The sequence below is a fragment of the Salmo trutta genome, chromosome 14 (assembly GCF_901001165.1).
Source record: "Salmo trutta chromosome 14, fSalTru1.1, whole genome shotgun sequence".
Classification (NCBI taxonomy): Eukaryota; Metazoa; Chordata; class Actinopteri; order Salmoniformes; family Salmonidae; genus Salmo; species Salmo trutta.
Genome location: NC_042970.1, coordinates 55,317,911 through 55,335,765, shown reverse-complemented (window position 1 = coordinate 55,335,765; position 17,855 = coordinate 55,317,911). Strand labels below are relative to the sequence as shown.

The window sequence follows — 17,855 nt, the reverse complement described above, 5'->3', positions numbered from 1 at the left end:
CCTACAGCACCCGATGTCACAGGAAGGCCAAAAAGATCACAAGGACATCACCCACCCGAGCTAAGGCCTGTTCACCCCTCTGTCATCCAGAAGGCGAGGTCAGTACAGGTGCATCAAAGCTGGAACCGAGAAACTGAAAAACAGCTTCTATCTCAAGGACATCAGACTGTTAAATAGCTATCACTTGCCGGCTTCCACCCGGTTATGCAACCCTGCACCTTAGAGGCTGCTGCCCTATAAACATAGACTTGGAATCACTGGCCACTTTAATAATGGAACACTAGTCACTTTAATAATGTTTAAATAATGTTTACATACTGCTTTAGCCTCCCCTGTGGCTCAGTTGGTAGAGCATGGTGTGTGCAACGCCAGGGTTGTGGGTTCGATTCCCAAGGGGGGCCAGTATAAAAAATAAAATAAAAAATATGATATGTATGCATTCACTACTGTAAGTCCCTCTGGATAAGAGCGTCTGGTAAGATGTAAATGCTTTACTGAACTCATATGTATATACTGTATTCTGTACTACTGTATTTTAGTTAATGCCACTCCGACATTGCTCAATCTAATATTTCTATATTTCTTAATTCCATTCTTTTACTTTGTGTGAATTGTTGTGAATTGTTTTTAGATGCTACTGCACTGTTAGATACTACTGCACTGTTGGAGCTAGGAACACAAGCATTTCACTACACCCGCAATAACATCTGCTAAATATGTTTGTGACCAATACAATTTGATTTGATTTTAGTTTGATCAGACCAAAAAATATTTTTAACATCATCTAAGCGAAATATATTTTTAGACCCAGCTTTTGGAACTTTGACTTTTCTGTATATAGACACTATACTGTGATCACTGCATCTAATGGGTATGTATACAGCTTTAGAACAAAAAAAATTGATCAATACATTTGGATGAGTACAAAGAACACTTTTTGTTAGTTTAAAAGATCCTGTACCTGTGATAGAGCAACACCACTGTTTTTGTTTTTGTCATGGTAGCAATGTAGGTTACGCTGTTACTCCATGCAGTTCCAGACAGGGCAGGTCGCAGAGAATATTGAAAACAACAATAAACAGCAGGGATCTAGACAGATACAAGTCTGGGACAATCCACAGTCCCAGCCACAATGGCTAACCGCGTCGCGGGCTACGTTCAAGCCCTCAAGAAAACCCTGCTAGCTTGATAGGAAGTTAGCTATCTCCAAACAGCTCATCAGACCTTGGTCAGCAGGATCACTGGACAGATACTAGCAGTCCCAGTAACTGATGCCAACTGTGTCGCAAGGTCCAAACTCAAAAGGTAGCTAGCTACTAAGAAACTTTTCAATAGACTTTCAAAACTTTCCAAACAGCAAACAGTTCTCTCCCTTGTTCTGCGTTCAACAGGAAGTGAGGTGTACCATCTCAGGCGATATACAATAGGCGTTGCTGCCTTTGGGGAAAGTACTATGGAATAATGCCATGGAATTCATTCTCCTGCCTCCAGGTAAGATAAGGTTAAAGTTATGTTCTAATATGATTGCTGTCTCAGGAGACGTTACCAGGGCAGAAAAGCTACCTTTAAAACACTGCTGCCTGAGGAAGGCAATGTTGTAGAATGGAATAAACTATTTGTTTTTGTTGCCTTAGAGGAAGATTAATTAGGAGAGGAGTAATACAAGGTTGAAACGAGTAAGCAATGTTCTTGCTACCCTGAGGGCAGGGGTGCAGAGAAGGTATGATTGGAACTGTGCCACCTCCAGGAAAGAAAGATACTATGACACAAAGGCGTCCTGTGCCTTTTTATTGTTCTTCCTCCAGGAAGGATAATAAGGTTGAAGTCATTTAGTACAGTTACTGCTGCCTCAGGGGAGGTTAAATCAAATAAAATCAAAGTTTATTGATTGCGTACATAGTTTAGCAGGTGTTATAGAGGGTGCAGCGAAATGCTTATGTGTCTAGCTCCTAAAAATGCAGTAAAATGACAAACAATTAACATGGAAGGGGGAAAGATGACAAAAAATACAATAAATATATGTACACCAGGAGAATTTACACAAGATCAGCTAAGAATTGCCACACCCTGATCTGTTTCACCTGTTATGTGCTGGTCTCAACCCCCCACCAGGTGTCTCCCATTTTCCCCATTATCCTCTGCGTATTTATACCTGCGTTTCGGTTTGTCTGTTGCCAGTTCGTCTTGTCACGTCAAGTCTTGCCAGTGTTTTTCCCGTGTTTTTCCCTCTTTCTGGTTTTTGTTCCAGTCTTCCCAGTTACAACCTTTTACCTGTCCTGACCCTGAGCCTGCCTGCCATCTACGTCTGCCAACTATTTACCAGGGTTATGAACCCATGCCTGTCCTCGACCTGCCTTTGGCCTGCCCCTGTGTATTCAATACATCTCTGAGACTTGAACCATCTGCCTCATGTGCCTGCATCTGGGTCTCATCGTGAGTCATGACAGTACGAACTGGCCATGACTGACCCAGTAGACTCGGACCAGCTCTGCAACACTGTCTCCTCACAAGGAGCCACCGTTGGAAGACACGAGGAGTTACTACATAACCTTATGGAAGGATTACACACCTTGGCGGAACACCATGACCATGCTGTCAGTGCATTGTTGGAACAAGTCTGCGGACTATCTATTAGGCAGCAAGCCACAACGGAAACCTCCCAAACTCTTAGTAACCCGCTACCAGTGGTGCTTCTCCCCAGCCTTCCCCGGCTTCCCGAGAACCCCACTTTACCTCCTCCAGTGCGCTACGCTGGGGATCCCGGAACCTGCCGGGCGTTTCTCTCCCAGTGCTCACTCATTTTCAAGCTACAGCCCTCTTCATTTCCATCAGATCGTTCAAAGATAGAGTATCTTGTAACGCTGATGTCCAGGAAGGCACTCACCTGGGCTACAGCGTGTGGGAGCAACAGTCCACCGTTTGCCTTAGTCTGGTGGATTTCGTGGCGGAAGTAAGGAAGGTGTTTGACTCTCCATTGTCTGGGAGAGAGGCGGCTCAGAAGCTACTTCAACTGTGTCAAGACTCCCATAGTGTGGCAGACTACGCGGTCGACTTTCGCACTTTAGCCGCCGAGAGTGCCTGGAACCCGGAATCCCTGTTCGACACGTTTCTTCATGGATTATCAGAGGGAATTAAGGATGAGCTTGCAGCCCGGGAGCTGCCATTGGACCTCAACTCTCTCATAGCCTTGACCATAAGGATTGATAGGCGACTACGGGAACGCAGTAGGGAGAGGAGGCCTGTTCCTGGGCACACATGCCTGTCCACGGTTTTCTCCTCACCTCCGAAGATCCCTGGAAATCTCTGATGCTTGCACTCCCAAGAAAATCTGATATCACCTGAGTTCCCTTAGAAATCATTGAGGACTATCGACTCGCCTCCTCCGGCACCCATGCACCTGGGCAAGGCTAGATTGTCCCCTGAGGATCGTTTGCGCAGACTGAGCTCTAAAATCGGTCTGTATTGTGGAACTTCAGGACATTATTTATCCACCCGTCCAGTAAAAAGCCCAGGCTCATCAGTAGGTACGTGTACGCTGGTGGGCCATACAGGGAGTATCCTATCTCCCATTACTCGTACTCCTCTCCATGCTATCCTGTTGTGGGGTGACCGGTGTAAATCTTTCTGGGTACTCCTAGACTCTGGGGCCGATGGACACTACCCTGGTGTCGGAGCTGGGTATTTCCACACAGCTCCTCTCCATTACCATGGACGCCAGAGCATTGGACGGACGCTCTATTGGCAGGGTCACTCACAGTACGATTCCTATCAACCTGCGAGTGTCAGGGAATCACAGTGAGTTTATGCATTTTCTACTCATTGAATCTCCTCATGCACCCGTGGTTTTGGGGTTGTCATGGCTCCAGAGGCTGGGCTACGGGTTCAATCATGGGTTGGAGCCCGTTCTGCCACACTCATTGCCTCAAGGAGACACAGGACGTACGGACTGGGGAGGCGCACTGGAGGCCAGATGCGTGAAACCGGTGCAGATTACACCGGACTGGTGTCACGCTCCTCAGCACGCCCGCGCTGCAGCACTCTCATCGCCACCACCTCTCTCCGGAATCTTTCATCGAGTTCCTCCTTCGACTCCCTGACGGTCTCTGGCTCATTCCTTGGTTCCGCCGACCACCAAGTGTGCCCCCCCCAAAAACAAATGTTGTGCTGTCCTTTGGGCTTTCCTTGTGGCCGCGAACCCCGGCGTCGTCGCTGTTCTCCCTTCTCTCCTTGCGTTTGCCGCCAAGGAAGGCGATCCTGTCCTGCCAGGATTTCCTCCCAAGTCCTCCCATGGCTGCCTAAATATGATCCCCAATCAGAGACAACGATAAACAGCTGCCTCTGATTGGGAACCATACCAGGGCAGCATAGAAACAGAACAACTAGATAGAAACACCCCCCCAGGTCACACCCTGACCTAACCAAAATAGAGAATAAAAAAGCTCTCTATGGTCAGGGCGTGACAGCCTCTCAGAGCATGCAGCCTGTTTGAAATTTAAGCTCCACCCTAGAGTCAACCAATCACATAATTTCTGCCTTTGGGGCAGAGCAGCCTCCAGAACAAGATTTCTGACAAAAAAACACTAATCTGATCTAGGCAGGGAATAATTAGCATTGTGACAACCAACCCCTGATGCCCCTTTTACATTGTGACAAAATTCATGCAATCTCGTTCTGCTACTGGACGGAGAGCATAGGATAGGGTTTCACAAAGCAAGACAAGATGGAAGAGAGCCTAGTCTCCCGTCAGAGATCACATTTATTTTGGGAGATTGCAAAATATGACCTTTTCATTCAAGACAAGAGAAAATATTGTTTCAGTCATTAATAAAACATGTTTAGTTACTTTTTCGATAACCTTCTACATTAGCAAGTCAAGCTATCTTACAGAGCAGCTAGCTAGCTAAAAGCTAGGCTATGCCTTTACTGTAGCTAGCAACCTTCACCTAATAATTAACATAAAAAAACAAAAGTCATTACCATCACAATAAACTAAAACAGGAGGCAAAAGTCATAAAGTATAATTAGCTTATCAGCCAATGTGTATTATTTTTTAACACACTATTAAAATAGTACTCACTTAGGAATGGGTAATTGTTTATAATTTGCTAGCTATTCCCGTAAACCCATCCGTCAAAATACACATATTTTCATATTTTTATGTGGTTTGGTAACTTCCTGTTCTTTGACGGACTCTGTCCGGACTGACGAAGAAGCACAATTTGGAAAATGTAAAGTATGCAGTGTCCGTCTCGCAACTGAACCTTCAACCACAAGGGGGCATTGCGATTCTTCTCCATTGTGAACGGTCCCCATTCAAATGAATGACATTTGGCTCAATTTAACGGATGTTTATGGTTAATGTGAATGAGACATGAGACAACCAACCCCGGTCTCCCCTACAAGAACATGTCCGCAATGACTCAAAGAGTAAATACCATTGATTCAGTATGTTCTAATGTAAATACGCCGACTATGCTTTATTTGCCCAATTAGGAGTGTTGTTACATAATAGGATAAATGGTATTGACTGCCATTGTAGCAAATAACTGGAGAAGTCGTCAGTTGTTTTTGGGCAGTTTACTGTGACGACCCAAAGTGACAAGACACTTTGAAGTTGTTTTTCACAGGTTTTTCAGCTATTGTCGAGACAACCATGCTGGAAACTGCCGACAGGTTAAACAGGCCCACTCTGTGTGTTTGACTACACTTACAGTGACGTTCATGTTCATGTTCTGGGTGGGAGCAGTAAGGTCGGGTCGGGTGGACCATAGGCCACAACAGTGAGGTCAGGTTTCCATGGCTGCTGTCACTCCATATGTTTGGGCCACAAACAACAAGCATATCTGCACTTTTCCCCTGTTTACCATCTATCATGCTCCAATAAACTCTACCTAAACTCTAAGTTCAAGGAAGTTCAGAATATGACAGAGGAACTGCACCCAAACTTTGAAAAGTGGTTAAAGATGAAAGGATTAGACTGTGAATGTGTGTGAGAAATAGCTGGTGGAGGAATTCCATTCAGTCTATTCTGCAAATCCATAGGGATTCTTAGAAAATCTGCCTCACGGCGTCCTTTGTAAGGTCTGTGGGGCCCAAAAGGGGGTAAGGATTTTCCACCCCAACCCACCATGCTATGCAAAAATCATAACAATGTTTTATTGTTACATACACTGGATAGGTGCAGTGAAATGTGTTGTTGAACAGGGTCACTCATAGTAGTACGCCCCCCCAGAGCAAATTAGGGTTAATTGCCTTGCTCAAGGGTACATTGACAGATTTTTCATCTTGGGTATTTCAACCAGCAACCTTTTGGTTACTGGCCTAACGCTCTAACCGCTAGGCTACTTGCTAACAGTTAGGAAGTTTAGTTGTTGCTTTGAAACTGGACGTCCAACTTGAACATTCGCAGCAGAAATCTTTCAAAGGTGTTTTTGCGCAGCAGTTTTCTCAGCTGTAAATCACTACTAGAGTCTAGTATTTCATCATCACACCGGTTTGAGAGAGAGAGAGAGAGAGGAAGCAAGGTCATGAAAGTGAGATCACCTTATAATTCATGTGAAGTAAACATCAAATGCCTCATAAATAACAGGAAGTAGAGCAGGAAGCAGTGTTCATCAACACACCTCAGAACACCACAACACTGCTATGTCTGACTATTTAAAACTGAGATTATCTGTCTTAGTTGCTCATTAAATGTCCACGTGACCTTTTAAAGTTAAATACATTGGATGAACTTTTGAACAATTGAACCCCCTGGAAATGGATTCAAAACACCATAAAAGATGTGCTGAAGATGCATAAACTATTAATATGATGTTGCAGGGTAGTTTAGTCACATTTTCATCATGTCTGTACACAGTTTGCATGTTCATTGCAAATATTGTACATTGAAATATATTGAAAAAAAAATCTTAACATATTAGAATGGCCGATATTAAACTTTAAAGCTACAATATGTAACTTTTTGGGCAACCCGACCAAATTCACATAGAAATGTGAGTGTTAAATCTTTCCTTCTCATTGAAAGCAAGACTAAGAAGCGGTAGATCTGTTCTATGTGCACTATTTCTATGCTTCTCGTTTCATTTTTGCATCTTTTACTTTCGGTTTTGAACACCAGCTTCAAACAGCTGAAAATATATTTCACAGCGGTTTAGGTGGTACAATGATTCTCTACACAATGTCTGCTTGTTTTGCAGGTTCCCGACTCTCCAGCGAAGCGCTCCGGGGGAGGTAAGCGGGGTTCTCGGGAAGCCGGGGTGGCCTGGAGAGATGCGCTGCTGACAGCCGCGTTACTGAGGGGTTGGGGGGTTACCGTTGTGAGAGGCTGCCTAGTCGAAAACCCGCAGAATTGCTCCAGCAATGTATTCAACGCACAGTCATGGCGTTCTGCCAGAGTCTGGAAACCTTCCATGAGACCACGAAGCAACTCCTCGTGCCTCCCAATGCTGAATCCTTGGGAGGAGACAGCGTTGCGTAGCTGGTCCGAGACTGCTGGGTCCATCATGGCCAGTTCGTTCTATCACGGCTCAGAAAAAGACCCAGATGCAGACAGTTCGAATAACGGTTGTTTATTATATAAACAGGGGGCAGGCAAAGGACAGGTCAAGGGCAGGCAGGGGTCGGTAGTCCAGGGCAGAGTCCGTAAGGTACAGAGCAGCCGGCAGGCTCAGGGTTGGGGGCAGGCAGAGGTCAGTAATCCAAGGCAGTGGCAAAAGGTACAGAACAGCAGGCAGGCTCAGGGTCAGGGCAGGCAGAATGATCAAAACCGGGATAACTAGAAAACAGGGGCTCAAGGAAACAGGAGTACGAAAAACACGCTGGTAGGCTTGACGAGACAAGCCAAACTGGCAACAGACAAACAGAGAACACAGGTATAAATGCACAGGAGATAATGGGGAAGATGGGCGAAACCTGGAGGGGGGGTGGAGACAAGCATAAAGACAGGTGAAACAGATCAGGGTGTGACAAACACCAAGTAATTTAGTCTCCTCCACTTGTTCAACAGCCACACAATTCATTACGAGATTCAGCTGAGGTCTAGAGTTTAGGGAATCATTTGTACCAAATACAATACTCTTAGTTTTAGTGATGTTCAGGACAAGTTTATTACTGGCCACCTATTCCAAAACTGACTGGAACTCCTTGTTAAGGGTTTCAGTGACTTCATTAGCTGCGGTTGATGACAGGTATATGGTTGAATCATCAGCATACACAGACACACAGGCTTTGTTTAATACCAGTGGCAGGTCATTGGTAAAAATAGACAATAGTAGACGGCCTAGAGAGCTGCCCTGTGGTACACCACACCCTACATGTTTAACATTAGAGAGGCTTACATAAAAAACCTGAGTTCTATTAGATACAGTTGAAGTCGGAAGTTTACATACACCTTAGCCAAATACATTTAAACTCCGTTTTTCACAATTCCTGACATTTAATCCTTGCAAAAATTCCCTGTCCTAGGTCAGTTAGGATCACCACTTTATTTTAAGAATGTGAAATGTCAGAATAATAGAAGAGAGAATTATTTATTTTAGCTTTTATTTTTCTATTTCTTTCATCACATTCCCAGTGGGTCATAAGTTTACATATACTCAATTAGTATTTGGTAGCATTGCATTTAAATTGTTTATCTTGGGTCAAACGTTTCAGGTAGCCTTCCACAAGCTTCCCACAATAAGTTGGGTGAATTTTGGCCCATTCCTCCTGACAAAGCTGGTGTGACTGAGTCAGGTTTGTAGGCCTCCTTGCTTGCACACACTTTTTCAGTTCTGCCCACAAATGTTCTATAGGATTGAGGTCAGGGCTTTGTGATGGCCACTCCAATACCTTGGCTTTGTTGTCCTTAAGCCATTTTGCCACTTTGGAAGTATGCTTGCGGTCATTGTCCATTTGGAAGACCCATTTGCGTCCAAGCTTTAACTTCCTGACTGAGTTCTTGAGATGTTGCTTCAATATATCTACATAATTTTCCTCCTCATGATGCCATCTATTTTGTGAAGTGCACCAGGCCCTCCTGCAGCAAAGCACAAGCCACAACATGATGCTGCCACCCCCGTGGTTCACGGTTGGGATGGTGTTCTTCAGCTTGCAAGTATCCCCCTTTTTCCTCCAAACATAACGATGGTCATTATGGCCAAACAGTTCTATTTTTGTTTCATCAGACCAGAGGACATTTCTCCAAAAAGTACGATCTTTGTCCCCATGTGCAGTTGCAAACCGTAGTCTGGCTTTTTTATGGTGGTTTTGGAGCAGTGGCTTCTTCCTTGCTGAGCGGCCTTTCAGGTTATGTTGATATAGGACTCGATTTGCTGTGGATACAGATACTTTTGTACCTGTTTCCTCCAGCATCTTCACAAGGTCCTTTGCTGTTGTTCTGGGATTGATTTGCACTTTTCGCACCAAAGAACACGTCTCCTTCCTGAGCAGTATGACGGCTGCGTGGTCCCATGGTGTTTATACTTGCATACTACTGTTTGTGCAGATGAACGTGGTACCTTCAGTCGTTTGGAAATTGTTTCCGAGGATGAACCAGACTTGTGGAAGTCTACAACAACAAAGAATCTGAGGTCTTGGCTGATTTCTTTTGATTTTCCCATGATGTCAAGCAAAGAGGCACTGAGTTTGAAGGTAGGCCTTGAAATACATCCACAGGTACACCTCCAATTGACTCAAATGATGTCAATTAGCCTATCAGAAGCTTCTAAAGCCATGACATAATTTTCTGGAATTTTCCAAGCTGTTTAAAGGCACAGTCAACTTAGAGTATGTAAACTTCTGACTCACTGAAATTGTGATACTGTGAATTATAAGTGAAATAATCTGTCTGTAAACGAGTTTTAATGATTCCAACCTAAGTGTATGTAAACATCCGACTTCAACTGTACATGTTATTCAATCATTGCACCCACACTGCTCACGTGAGTCAATGAGAGTCTGCATTGCCACGCGCTAAAATAGAACTTGGGTCTATTTGTGATGCTTGATGCACTGCAAGTCCCGCCTCTCCCATCTCCTCATTGGTTTTTAGGAGCATATACCCACGTGGGTGATTGAAAGATGAACTGAGGTCCACACTCCAGTCCAGTTGGTGGTGGTAATGCACCTTAAAGTTGGTTGCCAACCACCATATAAAGTTCAAAGAAGAAGAAGCCTGAAGGAGGAGAGATTACTAGAAATAAACTCGGTTTACCCTTTTATCTGTGGATGAATTGTTGGATTAGAGGACATTTCACCTTGTGCATTTCCGATAAAATAACAACCAAATGTTAATATCCCAGGACAAATTAGCTAGCAACAGCAAGCAAGCTAGCTAAATTTCCATAAATGTTTCATGCTTTTCGACCTGTCCCCAAATTAATATAGTTGGTTCAGAGTTAGTTTTGATATTTCAACCTGCGTGTCCTGATCACGTCTGGTGTGGGTGGACAAAATCAACATGCGAGCAATGGCGCACACGGACGCATGGGCTCGAGCGGTCTGGTTAGCATATAAGTTACTCTTGATAAGAGTGTTTGCTAAATGACAAAATGTTTAATATAATCCACTGATTGACGCCCTGCACTCAGTCCATTGAGAGAGTGAAAGCACATATCCCACAACAATTGATGAGCTATCTCTCTCTCTCAAGTGAGTGGGGAAAAAGTGCTTTGAAGTGAGTAAAAAAGGGAGAGGTGGGCTCAAGTAGCCACCCTTGTTTCTCTGAAACCATACACAAAATTCATAATTTAACCACATTTTTAGGAAGAGATCATCATTCATGGAGTCTGAAGTGAAAAAAACACATGGTCGAATAAACTGATTTATCAAGTCAAAATAATTTATTGTGTTAGAGGTTTCATGATGCTTGTATCTAAACCAAAGTAGATCATTGGGGTCTATAAGCTTCAATATGAGGTCCTAAACTAAGCATGAAAGTCGTCATTGTAGCTGTGTGGGCTAATATAGTCCAAATGTTTGCCTTGGGGTAAGTTGAACCAATGAGCCAATCTTTGAGCCAATGGCAAGTTGAGAAAATTGTAATGTTTTCTTCCCAGGCGTAATGCAAGGCATTATCACTGGGATATGAGGTAACATCAGGGCCTGGCCTATGTTAAAAGTGTTTAAATAAAATACAAAGTGTTTGTTAGGTGTTAAGCCTGTGTTAAAAGATGCTTAAAATTATTAAAAGACTAAAAAGCGAAATGGTTGAAATGTTTTTAAAAAGGTAGTAGTTATATTTAAAAAAATACAGAATTGGCTTAACTCGCAGTTCAACTTATCCAATACCCACTTTTCTAGGACAAGCTATGTTTTCAAAACTGTCATCTTTAAATACATTTGGATTATTTTACGGGATACACAACATCCTGAAATACAGTACCAGTCAAAAGGTTGGCCACACCTACTCATTCCAGGGTTTTTCTTTATTTTGACAATTTTCTACATTGTAGAATAATAGTGAAGAGATCAAAACTATGAAATAACACATATGGAATCATGTACTAACCAAAAAAGTGTTAAACAAATCAAAATATATTTTATATTTGAGATTCTTCAAAGTATTGAGATGGTTTGGGATGAGTTGGACTGCAGAGTGAAGGAAAAGCAGCCAACATGTGCTAAGCATATGTGGGAACTCCTTCAAGACTTTTGGAAAAGCATTCTAGGTGAAGCTGGTTGAGAGAATGCCAAGAGTGTGCAAAGCTGTCATCAAGGCAAAGGGTGGCTACTTTGAAGAAACTCAAATATAAAATATATTTTGATTTGTTTAACACTTTTTTGGTTATTACATAGTTTTGATTTCTTCACTATTATTCTACATTGTAGAAAATAGTAAAAATAAAGAAAAACCCTGGAATGAGTAGATGTCTTATTTTGAAATAATACTATATTTCCCTTGACGGAGTGATGCTCCCCTACTTATTTTCTGAAATATATCAGATTGTAAAATGCCTCAATAACACTTAAAGTCAGCAGGTGTAATGCTTTCTAACTCCTTACAATACATTATAACTGCATCATAATGCATTAAATACCTGCAGACTCTAAAAAGTAACGTGTTATCAATGCCTCCTCTCTCACACGGCATTGGTAATTATTGTCAACTGTGGTTACAGCTTGAAAAGACTTTGTGGAATAAATTACATGTTGATGATGAGAGGGTAAGTCGGCTGGCTAAGTCAATACAAAATACATTTTATTTCTAAAAGGATTGGCAGATTTCCTCCTCCTTTCTACTCTTTGTAGTTCTAATCCGAGCCTCCTGTAGAGCAAGTGCCTATTGATGCTTACCTTTCCACCTATAGCCGGTCCAAAGACGGTGTGTGATTTCTGCACAATGTGGTATATGGTATGTATTCCTACTATTAAGAATACAGAATAAGACCAGTGTAGTGTATATTCACTATCATTCATGTAAAAAAAACAGAGACAATCTGTTACTATGCTTAATCGACATGCACAATCAAGTGAGGTCTCTTCTCCTCTTCACCTTTTCCATTCAATACGTTTTTGCTTTATAGGCTTACAGAGAGGCAGGAATTCCCTGTTGTTGATATTGAATTACAGGTTAATAAGGATCCGCCCCTTTTTTCCCCATTTTCGCCTAAAATGACATACCCAAATTTAACTGCCTGTAGCTCAAGACCTGAAGCAAGGATATGCATATTCTTGACAGCATTTGAAAGGAAAGACTTTGAAGTTTGTGGAAATGTGAAATTAATGTAGGAGAATATAACACATTAGATATGGTAAAAGATAATACAAAGAAAAAACACGCCCCCCCTTGGGCTGTGCCGTGGCGGAGATCTTGTGGGCTACACTCAGCCTTGTCCCGGGATGGTATGTTGGTGGTTGGAGATATCCCTCCAGTGGTGTGGAGGCTGTGCTTTGGCAAAGTGGGTGGGGTTATATCCTACCTGTTTGGCCCTGTCCGGGGGTTTCATCGGATGGGGCCACAGTGTCTCCTGACCCCTCCTGTCTCAGCCTACAGTATTTATGCTGCAGTAGTTTATGTGTCGGGGGCTAGGGTCAGTCTGTCACATCTGGAGTATTTCTCTTGTCTTTTCCGGTGTCCTGTGTGAATTTAAATATACTCTCTCTAATTCTCTTTCTCTTTCTTTCTTTCTCTCTCTCGGAGGACCTGAGCCCTAGGACCATGCCTCAGGACTACCTGGCTTGATGACTCCTTGCTGTCCCCAGCTCACCTGGCCGTGCTGCTGCTCCAGTTCCAACTGTTCTGCCTGCAGCTATGGAACCCTGACCTGTTCACCGGACGTGCTACCTGTCCCAGACCTGTTGTCCCAGACCTGCTGGAACCCTGACCTATTCACCGGACGTGCTACCTGTCCCAGACCTGCTATTTTCAACTCTCTAGAGACAGCAGGAGCGGTAGAGATACTCTCAAAGATCGGCTATGAAAAAGCCAACTGACACTTACTCTTGTGTTGCTGACTTGTTGCACCCTCGACAACTACTATGATTATTATTATTTGACAATGCTGGTCATTTATGAACATTTGAACATCTAGGCCATGTGCTGTTATAATCTCCACCCGGCACAGCCAGAAGAGGACTGGCCACCCCTCATAGCCTGGTTCCTCTCTAGGTTTCTTCCTAGGTTTTGGCCTTTCTAGGGAGTTTTTCCTAGCCACCGTGCTTCTACACCTGCATTGCTTGCTGTTTGGGGTTTTAGGCTGGGTTTCTGTACAGCACTTTGAGATATCAGCTGATGTAAGAAGGGCTATATAAATGCATTTGATTTGATTAAGATTTTTTGTACCATCTTCTTTGAAATGCAAGAGAAAGGCCATAATGTATTATTCCAGCCCAGGCACAATTTAGATTTTGGCCACTAGATGGTAGCGGTGTATGTGCAAAGTTTTAGACTGATCCAATGAACCATTGCATATTGCATATGTTCAAAATGTTGTATCAAGACTGCTCAAATGTGCCTAATTGGTTTATTAATAAATGTTCAAGTTCATAATTGTGCACTCTCCTCAAACAATAGCATGGTATTCTTTCACTGTAATATCTTCCGTAAATTGGACAGTTCAGTTAGATTAACAAGAATTTAAGCTTTCTGCCCATATCAGATACGTATATGTCCTGGGAAATGTTCATGTTACTTACAACCTCATGCTAATAACATTAGCCTACATTAGTTTAACCGTCCCGTGGGGGGGTGGGGGGGGGGGGGGTTAATTGGTGTCCTCTAGAATTGATCCTGTAGAGGTTAATTGGTGCTCATCCTATCACAAAGTTTAGCAGTGTGTCCTCTAAAATTCCTATCATAGCTTAGGCCTTTATGGGCTACACTGAACATTGATGACCACTTGGCACAGACCCACTGGAGTTCTTTAGTTAGTTATTCATCCTTCCTTAGTGTAGGTCTTGGAATTCAGTGGTTTGAAATGAGTAATTTCCTGTTTTTCACTGTTGATGGCATAGTCAGTATATTACAGGCTTCATGTGTGGGATCTCATTAAAAAAAATGGTGCTCCTTTTTCAGGAAAAGGAACTTTTACTATCACAGTTATTGGTCGGGTCAGCGCTCATTACAACCTAGATAACAGACAGAGACAGGCTGGCAGGCAGGCAGGCAGGCAAGCAAGCAGACAGATGGATGGACAGATAACCGGACAGACATGTTTACTTTAATACCTTTTATTGCATGACAAAAAACTTTCACTGCTATCTAAAATATAATACCTCAATCTATCTCCTGTTCTCCATTGGCAGAGTTAAATCCTATGTGAATACCAGTCTTCTCTGGAAACCGTTTGTTAAACGATTAGTCATGTGCAAACTACCCAAACCTATTTCCATATGAGAAATCACATTTACTTGGCCATGCAATACAACTGTTTATGAATCACACAAAGTTTCAAAGTACTTTTTTCAATTTCAGCTTAATCAAAAAATACATCCATGTAAAAGGATGGTTACAGTAACATATGTCCGCTCATGTGCAAACACAAAGACATACGCATGTACGCACGCACACACACACACGCACACACACACATATTGTAAGGCTTTAGGGGCTTTTGAGGTAGTTATATTGGCCTTTTTTGGAGTTTTTATGTTCCCTTCTCCTCAGCTCTCCTCAGCTGCCCCCTGTCACTCTCCTGCACATTTCACGGTGTGTTTCCCATGTCAAGTTTCCCCCACCCCTACCTCACATGTGGTAACCCAGTCACCACATACCAGAAACAAATTAAACTCACATTATATGGGCCAAATGGCTTGGAGGGCTATGGGCTGCTGGACTGAGTCAGAAATGATGAAGACTGAGTATCAAGCAGCTCACGAGTCAACTTTTATTACTACAACCAAAGTAATTTTCTGATCCAATTTCATTCTCGTTTGTTTACCAGTCGTAGACTGTGGCGACATCATCTACATTAACTCTTGACATTCCTTCTGTCACTACAGATTTAGGTAAAACAGCTTTTAGTTTCTTCGCACCTTACTTACAGTATGTAACAATCTTCAGAATACCCTACAGTTGGATACATTAGTGCCTTTTGGACATTTCAGATTGTTGGTTGAGGATTTTTATGATTGTGTTTTGTATTCTATTTATATTTTTTGTGTATTTCAGGGTTCCTTTGTAAAAGAGACCTTGGTCTCAATGGGACTCCACCCTGCTTAAATAAAGGTTAGATAAAAATAAATAGTTTTACCATTCTTATGCCCGCTGGGATATTGACCAATATTTCTGAGTACTGCATGGCTTTAAATACAGACATGAAACCAAAATGATACGGTCCCCTTCAGCCTTCACAACAGGCCCTGTAAACCAGGCACTAAGGCTACTTCCCAAATTGCACCCTATGCCCTTTAAAGTGTTGTTTACTCAGAATCGTCTCAGGCTGAGTGGACACACTGCCACTGCCAGGACGGATACTGTAGGATAGAGTGACACTGTCCAGCTCCAATGACACACATGCTGCCTCTGCACACTTCACTCCTCATTCCCTTCCCTGGAAACCTCAGTCAGAGGGTCAGCTAGCGTCACAGTGTCCACAGTTATGTCAGGCGGTAGGCAAGTGTACAAGAGACAAACAAACCATGGCTATACGCTACGCTACTCCTGGTAAAAATAAAAGCCCAGGCTTTCCTGGAATAAGAAGACAAATATAGGGACTGCTTAGATATATTTTAGTCTCTTATTTGGGGAGTTGTTATGGGCAATATGGTTACATGTAATGTGAAGCTAACATGTATGCTGCTTTTTACTTGTAAGCATGTATGAGCCTTTATGATGCCTTATTATTGAAATAATAATATAAGATGGCTATTATTTGGTCAGGATCATTATAAGATTATAATAGAACATAAGAGGGTCATGCATATTTATGACACATCTTATAACTGTATGATAATGCATTATAACTGTTGTCTATCTGTAAAGTATTTTCATTGGAACATCTCAATGTTTTCATAAGAATTTCAATAGAACATCTTTCAAAATATTTAATCCCCCATTAATGTATTTTTGTTCCCCTAGGAACTGTGATTCTTAAGGGTTGTGTAATAGTTTACTCTCGTTGTAAAATATTTGAATGAATTTGCATGTGTGAATAGCCTGCAGCATTCCCAGTTGTGTAAAACCTCACATTCTTTGAAATGAACATCTTATCTTTCCAGTATTATCTCCAACGTTCACATGAGGTGATGACTTAAGTGTGAGACCCTGGTCTAGCATGTTCCTAACAGACTTCCTAACTATGCAGGTCTGTAGGCAAACAGCTTCCAGGCAACATTATATTTGGCTGTTAAGAAAGATCCAAAGGAAGATCATTCAACTGCCATTGTCCCTTGTGAAACCAGCTTGCTTTTGGCATTAGTGTTGTTTCCTAATCCTCAGCCATTCTGAAGGATTTATTGTTGCATGTTGTCTTTGTCATTTCAGCAGTTAGTCACAATGATACGCAAAGAATAGTCTTTGTGATTCAGGACATTTCAGCCAGCTGACAGTAACCCTCTGTGTACGCTAGCACGTGGTGCCGTGTAATTTGTGTTGTTTAATGTTTTAGGGACTCCTGAGAAAACCAGCAAACCAGTCTGTCGTCTTGTGAAACAGTGGATGTAAATAATCTAGCTTGCTAAAGCATTTACTGCAAATTGAATGTACAATTTTGTAAGCTTGCCTTGTTGATATTTGCCATGCAATGCAGCTGAAGTAACGTATCTAGCTAACTACTTTCTTGCTTATTGTGTAGTGGAGGATAAAAATACCTGTACGCCTATGGATGTTTAGCTAGCTATGTAGCCGATCTGTGTTTGGACCTAAAACACTTGGTATAAATATTAATTCAGAACCTAGCTATGAACCTCAGCCATCAAAGCCAGTTGTGTTGACTTCAAAACAGTCTAAATGGCATTAATGAAGCCTATGAATTGAGTAGAATATAACATTTATTTATTGTGCCAAGGATGCAAGTCGTATATACATGTCGTTATTACGAAGCATGAGATCCCCATATTGTAGCCTGTACATTGAATATACTCACTGATTATGTACTCTACCTTGGCAAGTAAAGGTGTGGTTCAGGTATGAATGTCTGTGAGACATTATTTTTCAGTCATATTCAATACCAGGAGTATCAAACTCCAGTCTTTGAATGATGCTGTGTCTGCATGTATGTACTACAATTATACACTTCAAGTGTTTACCAATCCTGTCCTGGGGCATCAATGGTTACACATTGTAACTATGCAATAGACTAGAAACATGATTTAACTAGTTAAAGGTTGATTTGTAATTAATATATACAGAAAAATAATCTAAAAAACAGTACACAACACTTCCTGTGCATCATGTAAATACTATAAAACCGGTTCATCTCAAGATCTAATTT

The 17,855-nt window shown here is 42.2% G+C and overlaps 1 protein-coding gene across 2 annotated transcripts; it reads left to right on the top strand.

The window, feature by feature from the left end:
• The first annotated feature begins 725 nt into the window (after window positions 1–725).
• On the top strand, window positions 726–13,172 carry LOC115208403 (uncharacterized). Of its 2 annotated transcripts, XR_003881160.1 has the most exons (3): window positions 726–1,491; window positions 7,200–7,233; window positions 13,124–13,172. XR_003881160.1 is itself a non-coding variant. In XM_029776434.1 (2 exons), the coding sequence occupies exons 1-2, from the start codon at window positions 1,462–1,464 to the stop codon at window positions 7,779–7,781; spliced, it is 612 nt and encodes a 203-aa protein (XP_029632294.1). In that variant the 5' UTR covers window positions 726–1,461; the 3' UTR covers window positions 7,782–7,834. The 2 variants fall into 2 exon arrangements, 1 of the variants encoding a protein (XP_029632294.1); XM_029776434.1 differs by lacking the exon at window positions 13,124–13,172 and having other exon boundaries at window positions 7,200–7,834.
• The last annotated feature ends 4,683 nt before the right edge of the window (window positions 13,173–17,855 follow it).

What these genes read in the sequence shown, in the direction of transcription:
- LOC115208403 (XM_029776434.1), top strand. Translation starts at nt 1,462, where the DNA reads ATGCCATGGAATTCATTCTCCTGCCTCCAG. An exon ending in ATTCATTCTCCTGCCTCCAG is followed by an intron (nt 1,492 to 7,199) that starts GTAAGATAAGGT and finishes CTTGTTTTGCAG; the next exon opens with GTTCCCGACTCTCCAGCGAA.